Source organism: Myotis davidii, unplaced genomic scaffold (assembly GCF_000327345.1).
Source record: "Myotis davidii unplaced genomic scaffold, ASM32734v1 scaffold242, whole genome shotgun sequence".
In the NCBI taxonomy this organism is placed as follows: domain Eukaryota; kingdom Metazoa; phylum Chordata; class Mammalia; order Chiroptera; family Vespertilionidae; genus Myotis; species Myotis davidii.
This window is the reverse complement of record NW_006295821.1, coordinates 1,400,125-1,421,756: the sequence shown is the minus strand read 5'-3', so window position 1 is coordinate 1,421,756 and position 21,632 is coordinate 1,400,125. Positions and strand designations below refer to the sequence as shown.

The 21,632-nt window shown below is 39.7% G+C and overlaps 1 protein-coding gene across 7 annotated transcripts in view; it reads left to right on the top strand.

The window, feature by feature from the left end:
• The window catches only part of ARHGEF7 (Rho guanine nucleotide exchange factor 7), an 80,397-nt gene that overhangs the window by 38,684 nt on the left and 20,081 nt on the right, over positions 1-21,632 (top strand). For all 7 annotated transcript variants that reach the window (XM_006770685.2, XM_006770682.2, XM_006770687.2 and 4 more), the window contains exons 8-15: positions 2,610-2,732; positions 8,511-8,649; positions 9,423-9,482; positions 10,206-10,352; positions 12,604-12,690; positions 15,747-15,825; positions 16,023-16,162; positions 19,448-19,672. In XM_006770685.2, coding sequence (XP_006770748.1) covers positions 2,610-2,732; positions 8,511-8,649; positions 9,423-9,482; positions 10,206-10,352; positions 12,604-12,690; positions 15,747-15,825; positions 16,023-16,162; positions 19,448-19,672 — 1,000 coding nt within the window. The remainder of the gene's footprint in view (positions 1-2,609; positions 2,733-8,510; positions 8,650-9,422; positions 9,483-10,205; positions 10,353-12,603; positions 12,691-15,746; positions 15,826-16,022; positions 16,163-19,447; positions 19,673-21,632) is intronic.

Genomic DNA, 21,632 nt, shown 5'->3' with positions numbered 1-21,632 from the left:
TCTGCTTGCTTTTTTCTATATCTGCCACTAATTTATTCATGGCTTATGTTCATTTCTTTCAATATATTCATATGTACACTAGGTACTTATTAATGTTATATTGTAGAAGTCACTCTGGAGCCTTTGGGTTTTCACCTCTAGTCATGCTGGCTGGTCTCAGAGTCTCCCTTGATTATCATCCTGCTGCCTTTCACCTCCTCTGTGTTGGACACTGGTGTCTTCCTGCCTTGTTGCTGCAGTCTCTCATTTGCTAAGACTGTCCTGAGGAAAGAGAGCATAGAGACAGTTCATGTTCATATTAATTATGATGCATGGAGGTAGAATTGTTGGAAATTGTTTCCATCCACTGTTTAAGGTTCAGTGTTGTTGAAAAGTCCCTGGCCATTCTAATTCCTGATTCTTTTGTTTGAAACTTGTGTTTTCCCCTCAAAGTCTTTAGTGTCTTTGTTTCTAGAATCCTGAACTTCAATGCTGATGCATATGTTGGGTTTGTGTCATTTTGCATCCCTCCTGCTGGCACTTTGGGTTCTTTCCAATTGGAGATTCATGTCTTTTAGTCTGCTGACTTTTATGATCATTTCTTTGATTTACTTCTGTTTATTTTGTTTGTTTTCTGTATCTGGAATTTTTATCCTAACGTGGAACTGCTTGTCCTGGTCTTTTAATCTTCTCTTTCCAATTAATGTGGGAGATTTCAGAGCTTCATTTTCCAGATTTCTTTTGTCTTTCTCAATTGCTCTTCCATTTTAATTTTCAAATGCTCCTTTGCTTTTGTCCTGAATGTTCTTATTTTCAAGGTATCAGTGTAAGAACGTCCAAACCTGTAGAGGATTTTTATAAAAATTTATTTGGGCCACACTGAGGACACACCTGTCAACAGACTGAGATAACAATTTGCAGTTTCTTTTTGTGCATTTGAAATTAAGGAGGAGCTAAGGAAGATTACATGGAAATGGGAGAAAGCAAGGTGGGATAGATTACAGGATAGTTAAGAAAAGATGAGCCTGGCCTGTGTGTCTCAGTGGTTGAGCGTTGACTCATGAACCAAGAGGTCACCAGTTCAATTCCCGGTCAGAGCACATGCCTGGGTTGTGGGCTTGATCCCCAGTATTGGGCGTGCAGGAGGCAGCTTATCGATGATGTTTCTCTCTATCCCTCTCCCTTCCTTTCTCTCTTCAGAAATCAATAAAAACATATTTTAAAGAAGAAAAGATGAAACATTACTAAAAAGATAGAGGCTTGGGGCATGACTGCCCACCATGACCTGCCTAGTTAGGAATTTATAATCAAATCACCCTGTGAAGTTACTTTCCATAGGAAACCCTCCTCCCCTCCTTTTTTCCCTCTCATCCACAAAAGCATGCTTTTCCTTTTTTTATAGATCTTTTGTTATTTCTTTCAGGATTAATTACATTCTTTTGAATATTTTTCTGCTCCCTGCAGAGTAACTATAATGTCCCTTTCCTCCCCCCCCCCCCTTTTTTCATAGATTCCCACCTTTTGTCCTTTGTTGTTGTTAGATTTTTTTTTCAAAAGTATTTGGTCATATTTCTGTGTCTTCTTATAATGAAGATTGGTGCCCTAAACTCTTGAGTGGAAGTGCTGACCATGGGTTATAACTTGTTGACTGTTTTGTTGGAGAATCCCTGCTGTTACTATTTTATGCTCGATTTTTCTCTGGGTCTGATTCTCTCAGGAGAAGAGAAGGCGTTTTTGGTTTCCTGCTTTGAAGTTTGCAATCCTTTCTGTCTGTGCTTTGGGGTTCTGGTGACAAAGGAGACTGGGGTGAGGATGGTTGGTCAGTGTCCTTTCATGGTCCCTTTTTTCTAAGGATTCCTGCTCGTATGCTCAACCAGTGACCTTCTGGTCCACAAAGATAAGTGTCTTGCTGCCTCACAGACCTTTACCCAGCTGTTTGTGGCCCCACCGCTGAAGGGCAGCCCGATTACAGGGGGCCCGGTTTGATCTTGGAGTTGGATTTGCCTGCCCAGTTATGACTGCTCATCATATGCTTTTCAGCTTCCAAAGTTGGTTTTTCCAAAGTTTCAGTTCCTTTTGTTCTTGTGAGTTGATGCCTTCTAACATCAACCATCATGTAGTGTGGATTTGGGAAGGAGAGCGGTTGATAGATGTGCTCAATGTCCAGTCTTCACCTGAAGAAAAAGGTGGCTTTTGTATTTTTTATGTGTGCGCATATCTTGATGCTACTTTGGTAGAAAACCGTACTAACCAAATAGCCACATTTTATAATTCTTCCTTGTTTCATGCAAAATGTGAGGCTTCGTGACATCTACTAGTATTTTCCTCACGACCCAAAGAAGCCTGGACTTGGGGGTTTGTAGCTCTGCTATGCACAGGTCCTGGCATCTGGATGGAGGAAAGGTTGGGGTTTAGTTCACTGTTTCGTAGCAGAGCAGCTTTCAAGGTAAGCACTTCTCCCTGCTATATGCCTGCTTTAAACAGAAATATTCTTGGATTTGGATATTTTGTTTCCATAGAGGTGGTACACAAGGAGGTTTTTCTTGCTCAAAATAATCTGTTTGTTACTTAGCAATTTTCCTTCTGTCTATAAAATTTAGGATTATTTCCTTTGTGTTGCATGTCTCCAGGTTGCCTGAAGCTCAGCAGAGAGTTGGAGGCTGCTTTTTAAATCTGATGCCACAAATGAAAGCTTTGTACCTTTCATATTGTGCCAATCACCCATCTGCCGTGAATGTTCTCACAGAGCACAGGTGCGTTCACTTAGACCTGAAAGGAAAGGACTTCTTGGGGTACCCCCCAAAATACTAATATTCACTTGATTATTCAACAATTAAAATGTTAATTACCCCTTGAAATTAGTGCCTGAAAAAGTACTGGTAAGACGTCTTTGAAATGCATATTAGAATTTGTATAATGGAAAGGTTATTTTTAAATGTTTCCCCTTCAGTCTAGACTAAAGCTCTTTGGACAATGACTTAAAGCTGCTGGTAAGTATTCTGGAATGTAGCTATAAGCTAGATCAGGGTACCAAATCAGTTTTCTTTTAGGCCATAAAACTGGAAGTGCATGAGACAGATTTTCTGTAAAAGATAATTATCTCATTTAAAATGAGGGCTGGGTTTAATAGGTATATTTAACATTAAATTGGAGACAATCAGCAACCTGAAACAAAATTAAACACGTGAAACAGAATGTACAGATTTTCTGCTAGGTTGTTAAGACAAGGCTGGTCTGTTTCCTGAGAATTGTAAGAAGACTGAGGAATGTTGAAGTCGTTAGCAGATGTTAGCACAAGAGGCACAGATTTTTATTAATAAGTGTTTTAAAAAATGTTTATGGTTTCTTTTTTGAATCCTTTTAAGCTCGTGGTCCCAGGGCACCTCACATCTATAAAAATGTCTATTTCATAGGGCTATTGTAAGCATTAAGCAAAAAACATGTATAAACTGATCGGAAGTGAGTGAACATGATAAATGCCCTGAAATGAAGCAGCAGTCTTTGACATGTTGATGAACAGAAGGGAGATTAGGGTATATAGTGTCCAACAGAAACAAAAAAACCCAAAGGACCCCCAACCCCTACCCAATACTTCGCCCTCCCTCACCTTTCCAGGAGGGTGAGCTATGTTAGCACACACCTTTCTGAAACCACGAAACATGCATTCAGTTATGCTCTTGGTGTCTACTCCTGGGAATTAAATGAAATTTCTACAGACTTGAAATGCAAGGATTACATTGTGTTTCTGAAAAGTTTAAAAGGAATTATTGATGCAGTCATAGGGGAGATAAATAGAAAGCAAAGAGAATGCTAGGCAAAATTACGATCTTCTTTTATCTTTGCTCTCCGTCCTTCTTTTTTGGGGGGAATGCTCTAAAATTGGGTTGGAAGTTTGATGGGAGTGAATAATTTTATGAAAAGATTCTCACTAAATATTTTTCTCATTAAAGTGAGGATCTGCCCTGAGGATGACATTTAAAGCGAATTCAGACTGTTAAAGTTTCCTAAAATAACACTTCCAAGGAAATGCCTGCGAGTATGTGCTGTTTATCTCTCTTCTGTACTATTACTTTAATGACTGTGTCATAGCTAAAATGTAAGTGTAGCATTTCCCCAAAATAACAGGGAAAGAATAGTAAGTTTCTGAGTGGGGAAACTGTGCTTCCTCCGTGTAGCTTGTCCCAGAGTTGGGAGGTGAGTGGAGAAGTCACGCTCTGGCCGAGTGAGCCTCGGAGAGGACGCGGCAGGATGCACTACCTGTGTGCCCTCCTGAGGTCCCTGAGCAGCCAGAGTCCCCACTCCCTTCACAGGTCAGACCCCACTTCTGAAGCGTAAGTCCATGAATGGAGATGAGGATCGCAGTTGGCTAGTAGCTTCTGTCAGGGTTCACCACTTTTCATTCTGAATCTTAACTTGTAACCTCTTTCCTTTGTTTATGCCTAAATATGTTTTTTAAGGATTAAGTGTAGTATTTTGAAATTTTCAAATCTTATTTTCAGTCTTATTGGGTTAATTTAAATTCTGAGTGTGAATTTGTGAATACATTCACACAACCACCAATTCTAGAATTATAGCTGATATGTATCTTTTGCATTATCATATGATAGTAAACATCATATATTCATGGATGCCTATTTTGAATGAATTATAGGTTTCGTAATTTAGTCTGTAAAATGAGTTTTGTTTTCCCCCAGCACTTTAATTGTTACTTTTTGCTTGGCTACAATATAGTTCTCCTTATTTGTGTTCCTTTTGTTGCCTTCTTGCAGCCCACAGTGTCATTTCAGTAAATACAGAGGAGATTCACTGTATAAGGATTGCTCACATCAGTAGAAAGAGCCATTGTTTTGTCAAAATAGCTGTAACCAACTGTTTTATTTTATTGTACTAAATTAAAAAATGAACCATTGATTTATAAAGTTCTGTTTCTTTTCTTAACTGCATATGTTCTGGCATTATAAAAATGTCATATGTATATTAAAAGATGTTACTTTTGCTTGCAAAAGTTCACTTACATTTTAAGTTGTAGAGTTTTTTTTACAGGGGTGAGGGGTGATAAGGATAACTTACTTAGTTTTATTTATATTTCTCTGCTATAGCAATAGTTATAAAATATAAAATATAATCCTTAAATATCAAAAGTGTGACATAAATAGACTTTTCTGTGATTTTCCTGTAGTGTAAGGCCCTGCATGGATTGTATTTAAAGGAGGGGAAATATACTTCTAGTATCATAAAGTTTTAGTTTTATGCTTGATCAGTTGTTCAATTCTTAGAGAAATGGATATAAAATATAAATTGCTCTTTCTTAAATTCATCATTTTACTCATGTTTTAGGCCAGTGATGGCGAACCTTTTGAGCTCGGTGTGTCAGCGTTTTAAAAAACCCTAACTTAACTCTGATGCCATGTCATATATAGACATTTTTGATATTTGCAACCATAGTAAAACAAGGACTTCTATTTTTGATATTTATTTTATATATTTAAATGCCATTTAACAAAGAAAAATCAACCAAAAAAATGAGTTCGCGTGTCACCTCTGACACGTGTGTCATAGGTTCGCCATCACTACTTTAGGGGTTGACAGAGTGAGTAATTTGAAGAGGAGCATTTCTGAGTAAGGAGTGTGTGTGTGGGGAGGTGGGGCACGTGAGTGTGAAAGACAAACCAGTATAGTATGGTCAGAGGGGCCAGACCAGACACAGTGTGAACCTCTCGGGTTCAGCTGTCCTGCTAGCAGTGAGAACAGAGGCAGTCTTGCTGGGAGTCCTCATCTGTAAACATGCATAATAATCCTTGTGGCACAGGCCCAGAGTGATGCTTATGGGAGTCATGTACAGAAGCATTTGCTCTGATGCCCAGCACAGAATGCTGGACCCATAGTGTCACTCCCTTCTCTCCGTCCTTTTTCCTGACTGTTCTTTCTGCAGCTCTCACTTCTGCCTGAGCTCAGCAGAGGGTTGGGGAAGGTGGGAGGAAGGCAGCAGGTTGAAGCCAGTCTTGGGGCACTCTTCACTTACCCGCCTATCTCTTGTGGGAAAAGGCAAAATGATAAAACTATGCAAACAGGTACTCCAGGATATTGCTCATAGCTTTTAAATCACCATAACCTCTGGGATGAACACTAGACTAATCACAACAAGGTTCTGAAATATCACTATTCCTGGTTTCAGTAATCCCAGCCCTGTGTTTTTCCTGAGAAAACCATTCTTAGAAAGCACAGAGTTATATACACAGAGATATGGAATTGTGTGTTGGTTATGAAAGCAGGCGCATGCACACAGCCCTAGAAGGAGTTTGACAGCTTCTATGGTAACATTTTAAATTGCGTAACCATGATGGCTGTCTTAACTGGAAGGACATCATCATGAGCCTTATTTCTTACAGAAATGAGAAAATGTTTATTTTATGTGTTTTTATAGCTAGGATTATATTTTCACTTTTTTGTAGTTTGCTTTGATTTTTATAATATTTTCTAAATGGTATATGTGTTTATTTAAAAAGTTGATATTAAAAATATGTATGTGTAGATAAATCAGTAGATAGATAGTTGGCACTATTAACATTATTACTGTATTTTTTTATGCAGTCCAGGAATACACTCTGATTTTATATATTTATTTATTAACATATTTTTATTGATTTCAGAGAGGAAAGGAGAGAGAGGGGGAAGTGGAAACATCAATGATGAAAGAGAATCATTGATTGGCTGCCTCCTGCACACCCCACACTGGGGATCGAGCCTGCAACCCTGGCATGTGCCCTGACTGGGAATGGAACCGTGACCTCCTGGTTCATAGGTCGACGCTCAACCACTGAGCCGCACCGACTGGGCTGCACTCTGATTTTAAATGCAATGTACCTTGCTTACTTAACCAGGTCCCCCAAGTTGTCACAAACTTGAATTTCGATAGCAGTAGTCTTCTAAAGAGGTCTTATATGCTTAAGCAAAGTAAGGCTAATTTCCTAGGGATTAATTAATTTGTTTTCAAGCTGATATTTGAAACCTTATATTTCTAAGTTGGTTTAGTTAAGTAAGATGATTTCTCCTGTAGATGCATCACTGTGGTCAGTTGAGGATGGGATAAGAGGTGGGGAGTACCAACACCAACATTTGCTCTCACACCTTCTCTCAATGAAATCCTTTTAGGTTGAACCATAGGAAAGTGTTATATTCACCACTTTTGAGCTGACATTTTCAAATGTTTATCTTAAATTTTGTAAGGAGCCCTTGGAGTGGCTGCTGGTCCTAAGAAGTTTGGGCAGGGGGCCAATTAGACCTTGGTGGGCGGAGGGATGGAGGAAGTGAGGCAGCAGCTGGTCCCTGTGCTCAGATTCAGGTAACCTACATTGAGGACGGATGTGTTCAGTTATTCTTTAGCATCTTATTTTATGGCTTCATTTATAATGCTCTTCCTGATAGGTGACATGGAGCCTCAGAGTTCACTCTCTTCTCTTCCCAGTGGGTGACCTGACCTGGTGCCTCTTTTCTCCCAGCCTGTCTATCCCTCAGTTTCCCATGTCTGGAATGACATGTGCAGCAGCAGTGAGGAACACAGATCCAGGTCCTCACATGGATCCTAAACATCATTTGTCCTGCACTGGAGAGACAGAAACGCAGAGTTTCAGCCACTGATATGTCATAAATGTGTCAGTGACAGAGGTTGACTCCTATTGCACTCCTGGCCATCCTGGGTCATTCTAAACCTAGGGCTGCTGAATTGGATATTCAGGGCAAACAGTGTATATGCATGATACTACAGGGTTCAGGAGGGCATTGTTTGTTGTAAAAGGCACACGAATAATAGTGAAGTTGAGGGTGAAAAAGTAGTAAAATATTACAAACTTCTTTTTAAGCTTTTTAGATTTCTGAATATATATAGTCAGTTTTCTCAACACTAAATGGGGACAACTTTATTTGATAATGTACGGATTTGATGAAATATTGATGTGGAAATACTTTGAAATTTTAAAACTTAAATAAATATTAAGTATTTTATTGTGCCACATTGTGCACTCTAAAGGAAACACTGTTGCTCTCACAAGTGCTTTAGGTTGCAGTCGATGTTCAGGGGATGTTGGGTGGACTGATAAACGTCTGGAGTGTTAACGCTCTGATTCAGGTTATTAGAGTTTTGAAGCATTTTTCTCCTCTTACATTTTTTACCATTTTGAAGTTCCCATATAATTGGAATCTACTTGAGCTCTAAGACTACACACATTTGACCCTTCTGTATGAAATTGGCTTGCTGAAATGACCTTTCTTGAGTAGAATTGTATAGGTGACTACATGTATTCTATATTATGCACAATTGTTTTTACTCATAATGAGAGACGTAACATGAACCTTCTGGGGTTTCCTTTGGTGTTTTGAAATAACCAGCACATGTTTGGTTAGAAAAGCTATAATTTTGACAATATAAATGGTATTGCTGTTATATTTTTGCTAGTGGGGATAAGGGAACGTCACTATGGTGAACTCTTAACAGCAGTGTCTTATTCTTTCATTGCTGGCGGCTTGTTGCTTAGTGAGGAGTTGGGAGAGTTCATGGAGATGAAAGGTGCCAACAGTCCGGGGATTCTTGTGTTGACCACTGGCCTCAGCAAACCATTCATGCGCCTGGATAAGTACCCCACTCTGCTCAAGGAGCTCGAGAGACACATGGAGGTACTGCTTATCACATGTCTGTCCCTGGAGTCCATTAGCCACTGTAAGAGAAATTATTAATGATTTACTTTGGAATCAACAAAAAGAGTTTACCAAGGTTTTTTAATTTAGTGGGTTTTCCAAATGATTTTTTTAAGTATTAGTTTTTTTCTCCTTATCCCAGCTCCATTATCTCCTTTTTCACCCACTGCTGCTGATAGAAAAAGTTTCGAAAGGTAGAAAATGCTAATAGCATTGAAGAGTCCTAGCAGGAACATTTAGCTATAATTATTAAGTGCATGAGTTGTGGAGTTATATAATATAAAAGCATCATTTAATTAAAGATAAGTATTTGTCTTATTTCTGAAAAACAGGCTGTGAGCCTTGCAGAAGTTTGGGTTTGTGAACTATTGGCTAGGGTTTGCTGAGCTTTTCCTGTCAAGGGCAGGCTGTTGGTCTTCTCCACAACTGCTCGCCTGCTGCCAAGGCAGCAGAGCCGAGTGTTAGGAGTGGGTGTGGTGTGTGCTGCCTGCGCTCACCACAGCAGATGTTGCTCTCCTGACTCCAGCTCCAGCTCTTGGCTTCTCTCTTCGAATGATTGTTTCCCCTAAGGCCACTGGCTTCATGATTCCCTTAAAGAATAAGAGGCGGCACTTTAATGCTGGGAAAAATAGGACGTATAGGACATATTACAGGTTGAAAAGTATTGGGAGATTCAGTAGAGTTTATAGAGAATGTCTTTTTAAGAAAAAGGTTTTCATTATAAAAGCTAATCGTGTGTTCTTTTACTCAAGGATTATCATCCGGATAGACAAGATATTCAAAAATCCATGACTGCCTTCAAAAACCTTTCAGTAAGTGATTAAGCATATTATGGAGTGTTTTTTCTTACATAGTATTATGGCAAATGAATGTAGAGAAACTGTTTATCAGCTGAAAAAGTTAGATGATAAAAAAAATTACCTGTGAAGTATAATTAAGGTTTACTCTGGTGAAATAAAAATGAGCATACATAGTAGTTATTCCATGACTAGTAAGTTCTCATGCTTTATTATTTACTAGACTTTGGAGACTAGAACAATGAAATAATAATTGTTAAAATTTTTTAAAGGCTCCACATATTTGATGCATTAGCTACCTGAAAAAAACTTACACATGTTTTAGCCTTCATCCAGTCAGTGTCTTTAGTGATAGAGTATGAAATGGAATACTGGTGGTTCCATTTTATTTTTTGTCTGCTGTCTGATTGACTGTGTTTCTGAGATACACACCTTATAGCATAAATGCTACTTATCTTTTTCCCCCTCTTAGTCTTCTATATTGGCAGATATTAATAAAATCCGAAAATATTTTTCTTGTCCAGTCTGGATTTTTTTCTTCCATAAGTGGCAAAATATGCTATATTTTTCTAAAACAGTGTTTCTTATTTCAAAGGTTTGCCTCTCTGGGCTTGATTCCACGCTTGTGAATTAAACACATTATGTGTCTTAAGAAGAATTAAGATACAAAGCAGTATGGCCAAAATTTACAATTCTGGAAGTTTGTCTCTTTTAATAGTGTTTTACTATGTTTTCCAGGCCCAGTGTCAAGATGTACGGAAAAGGAAAGAGCTGGAGTTGCAGATCCTGACGGAAGCCATCCGGAGCTGGGAGGGAGATGACATTAAGACCCTGGGCAACGTCATTTACATGTCCCAGGTCATGATTCAGTGTGCCGGAAGTGAGGTACTGTCATGCAAGTGTGCAGAGTGGATGGTAACAGCAGTGGAAGAAACACATGCCATGGAAGGGACACCAGCCATGTGCTGTTGGACTTTGTTCTTATTCTAGTTTCTCGGTTGTTTTCCCTGAAACCATTAAAAAGTCTTGGATAAAAATTAAGAGCTGAACATAATTTGCATTAAATGTTTTATAAATGCTTTTTAAGTTTTCTTAGTGACAGTCAAGATATGTTTTGATGATTGTGTAATACAAGATTTTAAAGGACTACCAAATGATGACAACATTTTAATAGGACTCCTAGCTTATAATTTGTCTACTTTTTGTCCTTGCCAAATATAAAAGTCGTTACCGGTATGTTAGCAAGGCTTAGCTAGCTGTGGACTACTTGGCCAGTTAAGATGCAGCCAAGAGCAGTTATGATCAAAGTCTATATCAGTGTCAACTAAGAGATGGTGTCAGGAGAGGATTTTAGGTCCCTCGTTAGTAGTCCAGTTTGGCAAATGTCTGCCACAGAGAAGTATGGGCTTCTGGCCATGGGCTTCTTACCAACACTGCCATTCCAGGAAATCTACCGTTTTCCGTGGTTAGATCATTATACTGTTCTATTATCTAATACTAATTGACATTTGCTTATGGGAATCACAGTTATCTTACAGGTTTGGTTTAAGTGAGAGATGAAACCAGATCCTTGTGCTATCCCCACACAATGAAATTTGAGCAGTTTGTGTTTCAGTATTCACAAGTTACATCTTCATTGGGCCACTAAGCTAGTACCTCTTTATGAATTCTATTTTACCTTTATAAAAAATTATCAACATGATCAAAATATGCTCACTACCCATTTCAAACATGACATTTTTAGGGCAGTAAGAAAAGTGAAACTTGTACTCACAATGCACATTCCTTCCTGCCTATGAAATTAAAAAATGATATCAGCTCACTAGTTGTTAATTTGGGTATCATAAGAAATCATGACTTTCTAATAGACTACAGTGATTAAAGAAAACAACCCAAATCTTAATTCTTTTTTTAAATTATGCACTTTTAAATTTTATTTAAAAAATCTATAGAAACATTTCTTAGTGTTTTCTTTATAATGTTAGATCTAGAAAACATTCACTCAAAAAAAAGATTTAAAGTTATAATGATGACTGAAAAGATAATAATATCTCTGTTTCCCTCCCTCCCTCCCACTTTCTGTAAAAATCAATGGAAAAAACATCCTCCTGTGAGGATTACCAAAAATGGAAATAGAAAAAGGAGAGAATATAATAAGTATTTTTCAACAACTTTTTTAGAGTATAGAAGGTCTTTTTCAAGGCACTTTGCATGTGGCTGGTGTTCTGAAGTCCACTTGGAGACATGGCTTCCTAGTATCATTTTGCTTTTGTGGGCAGTGGTTAAATGGCAACTTGTGACAAAGGCTATCTGCATGTTCCTTCTGTGTCTCCTTTTAGGTTCTGGGAATTTTTGTCCTTTAGTTGTGGTCTCTGGGGCTTTACTTACCTTATGGAAGTGAATGATTTCTAACACATAATGCTTTTAAGCCTTTCGTGTACACTAGATTAAGTTTATGGGATGGATGCGAACAACATTAAATTGATATATCAGGAGTTATAGGGAAGTGCCAGGAATTATTAATAGACCAAGATTGATTTTAACGTTTTATTTTACCCACTTTTTAGCATGAAAGGTCCACCTATTTCCCCTCCTTCCACTAAAATTTTACAAGTTCTTTTGTTGTTTTTTCCTCGATCACAAAAATAAAATTTTTTAAAAATATATTTTATTGATTTTTTACAGAGAGGAAGGGAGAGGGATAGAGAGTTAAAAACATCGATGGGAGAGAAATATCGATCAGCTGCCTCCTGCACACCTCCTACTGAGGATGTGCCCGTAACCAAGGTACATGCCCTTGGCCGGAATCGAACCTGGGACCTTTCAGTCCGCAGGCCGACGCTCTATCCACTGAGCCAAACCGGTTAGGGCACAAAAATAAAATTTTAGATTAATTATAAGAAGAGTTAATGGCGGTGCTAGATCCCTTAACCAAATTTTTAAAAAAGATGTTACATACGCCACTTGTGAGTCTAATAATTCATTCTAATTTTGTTTCCATTTAATATAGCTAATATAATTTGGTAGAAATACCTAAATGGAAAATATAATGCAATGTTTCAGAAGATTTAGTTTAAATATTTGATTTCACATCTGTAATTACATGTTTTTGGATTTATTTGTTCTTTTACTTTAGGAAAAGAATGAAAGATATCTTCTACTCTTCCCAAATATTTTGCTAATGTTGTCTGCCAGTCCCAGGATGAGTGGTTTTATCTATCAGGTAAAACACATTTTAAATTTATTTTTATTGTGTGTCTGAGAATCATTTCCAGGCATATTTTGAATATTTTCATTAAATAGTAGCTATCCCTATTTATGCGTTGAGTGTAGTGTTATGTGTATAGTCTTATACATTCAAATATGTACATACATCTCCTGTCTGTGTATTTTGATGTCACTGTACAAACATCCTGGTATTAATCCTAAGCGAAAAAAGAAGGGAACAAATGAAACTTACAGAACTATCTCCTAAGGGCACAGATCCTGAGGTGCAGGGTAAGTTGTGCCACCCCCTGAAATCATATTTGCAGTTGCCACTTCTTTCCTGGCCATTGGCACAACGTAGGTGTGCCATCATAGGTGCCACTGTGGGTTGGGCTGGGCTTCAGACTGAGACGCTTCATAAGCAGTGTAGCATTGTAAGAGGCATTGGCAGATGTCAGGTGTTATAAGTAGTAGTAAATGATCACTTATCCTCTTTATACTAGTGTTCTATAATTTTACTGATTTTCTTTGAGAAGATATGGGAGCTGATTTAAATGAAAACACAGGGCAGATCTTTTCTGGTTTTTTCTTTTTTGTTTTTTTGGTGGTTGTTTTTTTTACATAGTCATCCATTGGTTTCTGCAAGGGACTGGTTCCAGGACTCCCTCTCAGATACCAAAATCCATGGATGCTACTCAAGTCTCATATAAAATGGCATGGAGCAGTGCTTACAGTCGGCCCTCCCCATCCTCTGGTTCCTAGTCATGGGTAGAAAATACTGTTTTTGATCTGCAGTTGATTGAATCTGTGGATGTAAAACCAATGGATAGGGAGGTCCGACTGTAATTTACAATGCTGGTATTGAGCAGATTATATTTTCCCTGTATGTCTAATAGGTGCTTCTAGAAAGGTTGTATTACCTTTTTTCTGTGTAGTTAGAGAAGCTAATGCCTTTCCCATCAGTATGTAAAGGCCTGGCCAGTCACCAGATACTGCTTCAGCAGAACCACCACTTTGTTTCCTCTGAGTTGCATTTCTTCAGAATAGTGGGTTGTTTCATATTGTCCGCAACAAGAACATTGGTGAATCCTCAGTCAAAACTGTCTACAGCTTGTTTGTATCTCCAGAACGCTTTATCTGCCATCCAGAGAGTTGTCATCACACAGTTATTCCAAAAGGAGCACTTTAAAGTTGATAAAGCAAATATATATGGACAAACCCAGAAAAATAATACCTCTTGATTTGTAAGTCTGTTTCTGAGCAGATGTTCAGATATAGCAGCTACTTGGGTTCCCTCAAACTGGCAGCTCCTGCTTTGTTAAATGACCCTGATAAACATAAACCAGAGTCCTGTATTGTCAGCACTCTCTGGCTTCATGTTTCATATCTTAAGAGACTGAGATGGGGCCCTCCTCTGACCTGAGGAAGCAGAGGTTGCCCTTTGGGTCAGGCCAGGCCCCTATGGATGACCAGGCTGGTGAGTTTGCTCTGGATGTTGGCATTGATGCGCCACGGGAGGTCAGACCACGTGTATGACCTGTTTTCCCACTCTGCACGGTTTCCTGTGAGGCGTTGCTCTCTGAGTGCTGTGACCTATGTATTGTGAATATTTATATCTGGTTTTGACGGACATTAAAAAGCATTAGATCTAGCAGTAACCGGAACATTCTATCCCTTGGTGTTGATTTACTAGGTTAAAAGCAGTCACACAGCTTTATTTCTGTAGGACTTCTCAAAGCTACGAATACACTTGTGTGCATTATGAATCTTGGAAAGGAGTGCACAGTATACAGCATTTTTCAAATTCATCCGACCCTAGAAGGACCAAGTACTGGCTAATGTTTCACCACCAAACGCCAGGACAGGCTTTCTCGGTGGACTGGATCGTTCTAGTTCCATGAGCTGTAGGAGGATGTTCAGCAGCACTTCTGACCTGCTTCCCTCTATGTATCGGGAGCACCCACATCTCTGTGACTTTGCCGGTGTCCTCCGCAGGGCAGCCCTTCCTTCCCCTGTACCTTGCTGAGAACTACTACTTTCGGAGGTGCTGAGAGAGTCCTCCACAGGTGGCTTGGCCCAAACGCTGTTAGACTTTTCCTAAAGACTTGGTTGATCACCAGGTACATTAGTATATCCGTGAAGATGTTTGGTCTACACTAGTCCGTGTACCTAACTCCATGTGCTATGACAGGCTAGGCTACCGAGGCAAGAAAGGTGGTCATTGACCATACAGCCACAACACAATCATTGGATCAAGAAGACATGGTAACTTCTTGTGTATTAATCCTGTAAACCAAAAGTGAAAATAAGTGGTGTGTGCTGTTTGAAACCAGGGATGTCTTAAGGGTGGATGTTTTTTTTGTCAGGACCAAGTTTTAAGCACCTTTTGGTGTGAACCAAATGTCTCAGTGATGTTTTGGACAGGACCAATGTCCTGCCTGGCTATTTGCAGTCCTTTTCTGGTGTCTCTCTGGTAGCATTTCCCATTTCAGTTCCCAAGTCCTCCATTTTCAGAATGGACAGGTTGGCTGCTGTTTTCTGCATTTTGTGCAGCGCTCAGCACAGCTGCTGACTTCCTGTCTGGTGGACAATCAAGAATAACTTGTACAATTCCTCTTGCTCCAGTTTTCCCCTATTTTGCCTTCAAACATGGAACTTTCTCTGCATTTCTTTATGAGGCAAATCTGTGCTTCCTTTTCATAAACATGTCATTTAAAATAGCTACCATAGACGCTAGTGTGTGTTTTTTTAAATCATAATATGTAATGTTTTTGTGTCCTCACATTTATGTTTAGAGTAACTTACCAGTTGGAATTTATTTGTGTTCTAGTTTGCTGCTCTGTACCTTTTTGCTGAGGCTCAGTTTGTTGATTATAGTATTAAGATTACTTATTTGAGATAGAGGCTTTTTGTGTTATACATGTATCTGGTACAAACAAGACCGCTTTTGTGGTTTACAAATGCAGTTCCTCTGCCATTTGTAAAATTATTAGTATTTACTTTAGTAACCGTACCTTCTTTACTAGAAAAGCACTAATTGTGTTTTTTTTTGTGGGGGGGGCTCTTTTTTAGGGAAAGCTACCAACGACAGGAATGACAATCACAAAGCTTGAGGACAGTGAAAATCATAGAAATGCATTTGAAATATCAGGTGATAGGCAAAAACCTTGCGGATGCTATCTGTCATGGTGATGAGAGGCAGCTTACCATCTGTGTGCAGATTCTTGCTTGACTATTTCAGAGGGCTGATGTTTAACTTTGTTGAAGTATACTCTGGGTGTATGTATGTGCATGTGTGTGCTTTCTACCAATTTTCCAATTTCAGCCCATTTTTCTCATCTCTTCTAGGGAGCATGATCGAGCGGATATTAGTATCATGCAACAACCAGCAGGATCTCCATGAATGGGTGGACCACCTACAGAAGCAAACAAAAGTCACATCTGTCAGCAATCCCCCCATTAAGCCTCATTCTGTGCCGTCTCATACTGTAAGGACCCCATACTTCTGCCTCTAAACTCCAGGGTCAGCTTTTGGTTGAGTTGTCAGCAAGTGGTCAAGTAATTTAAAGTATTATCAATATCTGGATCAAGAATGCACAATACTTGCCTTGTACTTCTCTGCAAATATTTGCTTTTTTCCATTGAGTAGTGAATAGCTTCACAGTGGTCACACTTGTGAAACAGCCCTAGGTTGTGCTTCATCACATACAGTCAGTGGCACTCGGGCAGGAGTCTGCTGCCGTGCTCAGATGGGCCTGAGAGAGTAAGGTACTGGGGTTTTCAACTGAAACTTGAAGAGTGTGCTTTTTCTGAGAAGTTTAAGTATTTCTGTCGTTTCATCAAAAAATAAGTATTTATGATGATGAAAAGGACCAGATTCATGTTGAAGGCATTAACATGTAATTTTTGACTCATTATTTTGATTTTAAGAAAACCACTTCTACTTAGAAAAGCTCAACAGCTCAGCTCATTGGTTTTTTAGATACATAAACCTTTCAAAATAGATCAGTACCAAAGTGTCATTTTTTAAAACTTCTCTTTATTGGTGTTTTTTTGCTTAAGATATTGCATCATTTGTCATCTTTACCAAACAATATTGAAGAACCAGGCACACCTTTTTACAAATGACTTACGATTACATAGCATTTCCAGTTGGTCAGTTTCTCTCACATCCTTAAATTGTTATGATCTTTGTCAGGACGTTTCCTACCATGTAATTCGCTTCTGCATTCGTTATCCTTGGCATTAAAGTTTTAGCTCAGGAAGGGTGGCTGTAGCATAGCATTCTGGTCATGGTATCATCTTACTTGAAATCTCTCAACAGTATGGAGGCTAAAACTGCTCGTTTCCTTTAGCTGATATGTCATTTTGAATGACTCTGCCATTTATAACTCCATACTTTAAAAAATATTAAAGATGCCCTAACCGGTTTGGCTAGGTGGATAGAGCGTCGGCCTGCGGACTCAAGGGTCCCAGGTTCGATTCCGGTCAAGGGCATGTACCTTGGTTTTGGGCACATACCCAGTAGGGAGTGTGAGGAAGCAGCTGATCGATGTTTCTAACTCTCTATCCTTCTTCCTTCCTCTCTGTAAAAATCAATAAAATATATAAAAAATATAAAAGATGCTTAGCTTTCATGGTACTAAACTTACTTCAAAGGCATGTATGTATGTGTGTGTTTATAAAGAAAAATGAAAGTGCCTTTTCATTCAAATTGTTAGTAACAGTCTGAAACTAAGCTTTATAAAATTTCATTTCAGGTAAAAGCTTTTTCTATTTGGACCCTGGCCTCTCATAATCCTTTTCATGTCACCCAGTGGCAAGGGAGGTGCCCCATCAGCAGGGATTTTAGGTCCCCACTCTGTGGATGGCGCTGTTCCTCACAAACAGGCTTTTGAAATTTGCCTTCTTAGGGAACTTCTTTTTGGGGAATTGAGTGTTCTCTCTGTGTTCTGTCCATATCTAGCTTGAATAATGTTCTAATTTTAGCACAAAGCATACCTCTTTTGACTTATTTGAGGAAGGAGAAACACCACCAAGTATTGCTGACTACTATATTATTGCTAGAAGGGATGTTTTGCATAATTTTATTCTTTTGTGAATTATTTTTTTGAAAAAATTTTATAGTAGTTGTGTATCAAATGACAAGCACTGACACACACACCAGGACAGGCCCGTGGTTTCTGCAGAAAGTTTGTTCTTAAATATGGTGGCATCAGCTAGAGGCAGGGTTTTCTTATTTTAAACATGTGTTTCAAATATAGTTCAGCTTTCTTTCCTTTTTTTTAAAGAATTTTTTAAAAATAGTTTTTATTGATTTCGGAGAGGAAGGGAGAGGGAGAGAGAGATAGAAACATCAATGATGAGAGAGAATCATTGATCAACTGCCTCCTTTACGCCCCCACTGGAGATCGAGCCCGCAACGCGGCACGTGCCCTTGGCCAGAATCGAACCTGGGACCCTTCAGTCCGCGGGCCAATGTTCTATTCACTGAGCCAAACCAGCTAGGACTAAAAAATATAGTTTTACTGATTTCAGAGAGGAAGGGAGTCGGCGGGGGTGGGGGCGGGGGGAGAGAAACATCAGTGATGAGAGAGCATCATTGATTGGCTGCCTCCTGCACGCCTCCCTTTGGGGATCAAACCTGTAACCTGGGCATGTGCCCTGATCTGGAATCTAACTGTGACCTCTTGCTTGGTTCCTGGGTCGATGCTCAATCACTGACCCACACAGGCTGGGTTGTTCAACTTTCTAATAATGGTTTCACTCAGGTTTACAGATCACAGAATCACTCAGCTCTTGCTCCTGTTAAGCATGCCTTATTGCTTTGGGTCATTGGCTAATTTTGAATTAATTTATTTAACATTTTCTTATTTAATTGTCACTGTGATGGGTTTTCCAGTAATATAAACCCCAGTGATCAAGCCTTCTGAGAAGTTAGATCTCTATAACTTTGTTTTGATTAAAGTTAATCAAATATTTGTTTTATTCCAGAGAGTGGCAATTTTTTCCTATAAAAAAACCAGGTAGTAAATATTTTTAGCATTATAGGCAATATGGTCTCTGTAACACAAAAGCTGCTATCAACAGAGGTGGGCCTGGCTGTGCCACTCCTTAGTTAAACAAAACCTGGGGTCAGGTCCAAGCTTTGCCCACTCCTAAATTGCAGGCACTGAATAACAGCTGCCTGGGGGGGATTACCCTCCCCCATAGTCTTGCTCCTAGTAAAATTCTGATATAGTATATATTAAATGAAATACCTTTTTAAAAAAATATATTTTATTGATTTTTTACAGAGAGGAAGGGAGAGAGATAGAGAGTTAGAAACACCGACGAGAGAGAAACATCGATCAGCTGCCTCCTGCACATCTCCTACTGGGGCTGTGCCCACAACCCAGGTACACGCCTTTGGCCGGAATCGAACCCGGGACCTTTCAGTCCGCAGGCCGACGCTCTATCCACTGAGCCAAACCGGTTTTGGCTAACGAAATACCTTTTTGCAAATGTTAATGCATGGCAAATAAAGGTGGTGGTGGAGTGTTGTCTGGGTTTTAGGCCCCCAGCATCCTGCCGCCTCCTAACCCAGGATAGGCCGCAGCCTGAAGCAGAATCTTTGGGGTATCGCAGAGTCAAACTGCTTGGAGAAATGATAATCTGGGGGTTATTTCGTTGGGTGCATTTTTTAAAATTAGCGGAACAAAGTGTATTTGATTGAGGTTTCTTTGATGGTGAATGTTCTCTGTTTTGCTTTTCTTGTTCTTTTCCTTGGGTAGCTCCCCACCCATTCGATCACCCCATCCAGCAAGCATGCAGACAGCAAGTCGGTGCCACTGACGCCTGCCTACCACACACTGCCCCATCCCTCCCACCACGGCACCGCACACACGACCATCAACTGGGGGCCCCTGGAGCCTCCGAAGACCCCGAAGCCATGGAGTCTGAGCTGTCTGCGACCCGCACCTCCCCTCCGGCCCTCAGCTGCTCTCTGCTACAAGGAGGTGAGGTCTGACATCTGGACGTGTCAGGTTGGTTGTGCTGTGCTTCATTCCAGTAAATTCAGAAATAATGGAAAATCACGAATTTCTACCTGCGACATATAAGTGCAGCTCAGCTTCTTTGAACTGTGAAGGGCCTGCCTTCCTTTATTGTCATTTCCTTCTGTTTAGGGGCCTGGGAGGCTGTGGGGACCCTCATAGGGGTGGGTGGGTTAGTGCAACATTGGACCCTCTCTGTGCCCCACCTGGCCTTTTCTGTGCTCACCATGGTCCTACCTTGAGGACTCAGAAGCTTCCCATGGGCTTCCTCTGGGTCTCTAGCTGAGTCTGAAATGATTTTCAGCTTCCAGTCATGATGGGTCTCACTATTTCTGCATGCTATTCTGCTGTGCCTTCCTAATGATCCTTTTCCAAGTTTGAGATCTTGCCCGGGAACCCTACATTTACACATAAAAAATGAAAGTTAAGACGGCTTTTCTCTTTGTGTAAGAGGTCATCGTGCACGTTGCTCTTTTCCTTTCTAATCCAGGATTTTGTGCAGTTAAAATATGATTCCCAGCCATAAATAAGTGTTAACAGTTTCCTGCACTTTCATGCTAGGTTTTACACAATAAGTCTGCTTTGATGAGGAAAGGACGTGCCATGAGAATTGCATTCTGAGAAGTGTTAGCACTCGAGGAAGCTTGATAATTGAAATGATGAGAGTTGGTTATCACAAGCGTGAATGGCGTGAATGAGTATGGTTATCAGGCATATGAACTTGAGTATGAGTTGGCAGTATGGTCATCGTGAATGTGGATATGGTTACTGTGAGTGTGAGTGTCGTTATTGTGAGGGCGAGTATGGTGATTATGAGTATCAGTGTGGTTGCAATAAGCGTGAGTGTGGGTGAGGATGGTGAGTAGGGGTGTGAGTGTGGTTATTCTGTTAGCCTGAGTATGAGTATGGGTAGAGTGTGAGAATGCATATTGTTATGTGACCATGTGCCTATGGTTATTCTGAGTGAGTGGTTATCACTGTTGTGATTATCATGAGTGTGTGTGTGAGTGTGAGCATGGTGAAACACTATGGCCTGATAGGAGTCTCCACATCCAGTCAGAGACCGAATTTGCCTAAGAATCTGGAGCAGACCCTCCCTTAATCCTTGCAGTTCTAAAAATTTTAAGACACCTAGAACAGTGCTATATAAATTATTATTTCTTTACATTTTTTGTTCTTAATGAATTTTGAATTTTTTGATATGTCTTGCTGATGGTGGTTATATGTCCAAGTCAGAAATGTCTTTATCATGGGCAGTTCCTTAAAGAATGTTGATGTTCTTTATTACCTAGTTTAGTGTTTACAGGTAGTACAGGCAAGCACTGGTGGAGATTTCATTATTGAGAAGGAAAATTGGGATAAAAGAGTTAATTAAGCAAAGGAACAGAAAGGCAAGGGAAGAGGTGTGGCAGTGAACGTGAGCATCTGGTTTGGGTAAGTCTGGCGACAGTTGCTTTGCTGGACCCCATGCTGTAGAAAAGGTTTCACACTCTTAAGTATTGTACAGTATTACTGAGCACCTCTAAGCACTTAGTGAAAAGAAGTCTTACTGAGTATGACAAAAAACGGAGCAGCCAGCCTCGTCTGCGTCGAGGAGTCGGGTGTGCAATGTGTGTGGATTTGTGCCCTCTGCACGTGTGGTGGGTGCCTTGTCTGGTGCGACGCCAGGAGTCTCATGTCTTTGCTTTGAGTTATAGAAACCACCAAACACATGCCGTGTTTATTTCTCTGTGAGCTGATTTCTGCTGCATTTTAAAGAGTTTTTAAATACTTATTTTTATGGAAAATATTTTGAAGAGATACCTTTAAACATAAAGTTTTGCTCCTTCTGTGCTTTCAGTCTGACTCATCCCATAGCACATGTCACTTTCTGAGTCTTGGTTTCTCATTGTAAGATTCACAAATGGCTTATGTAATTTAAATG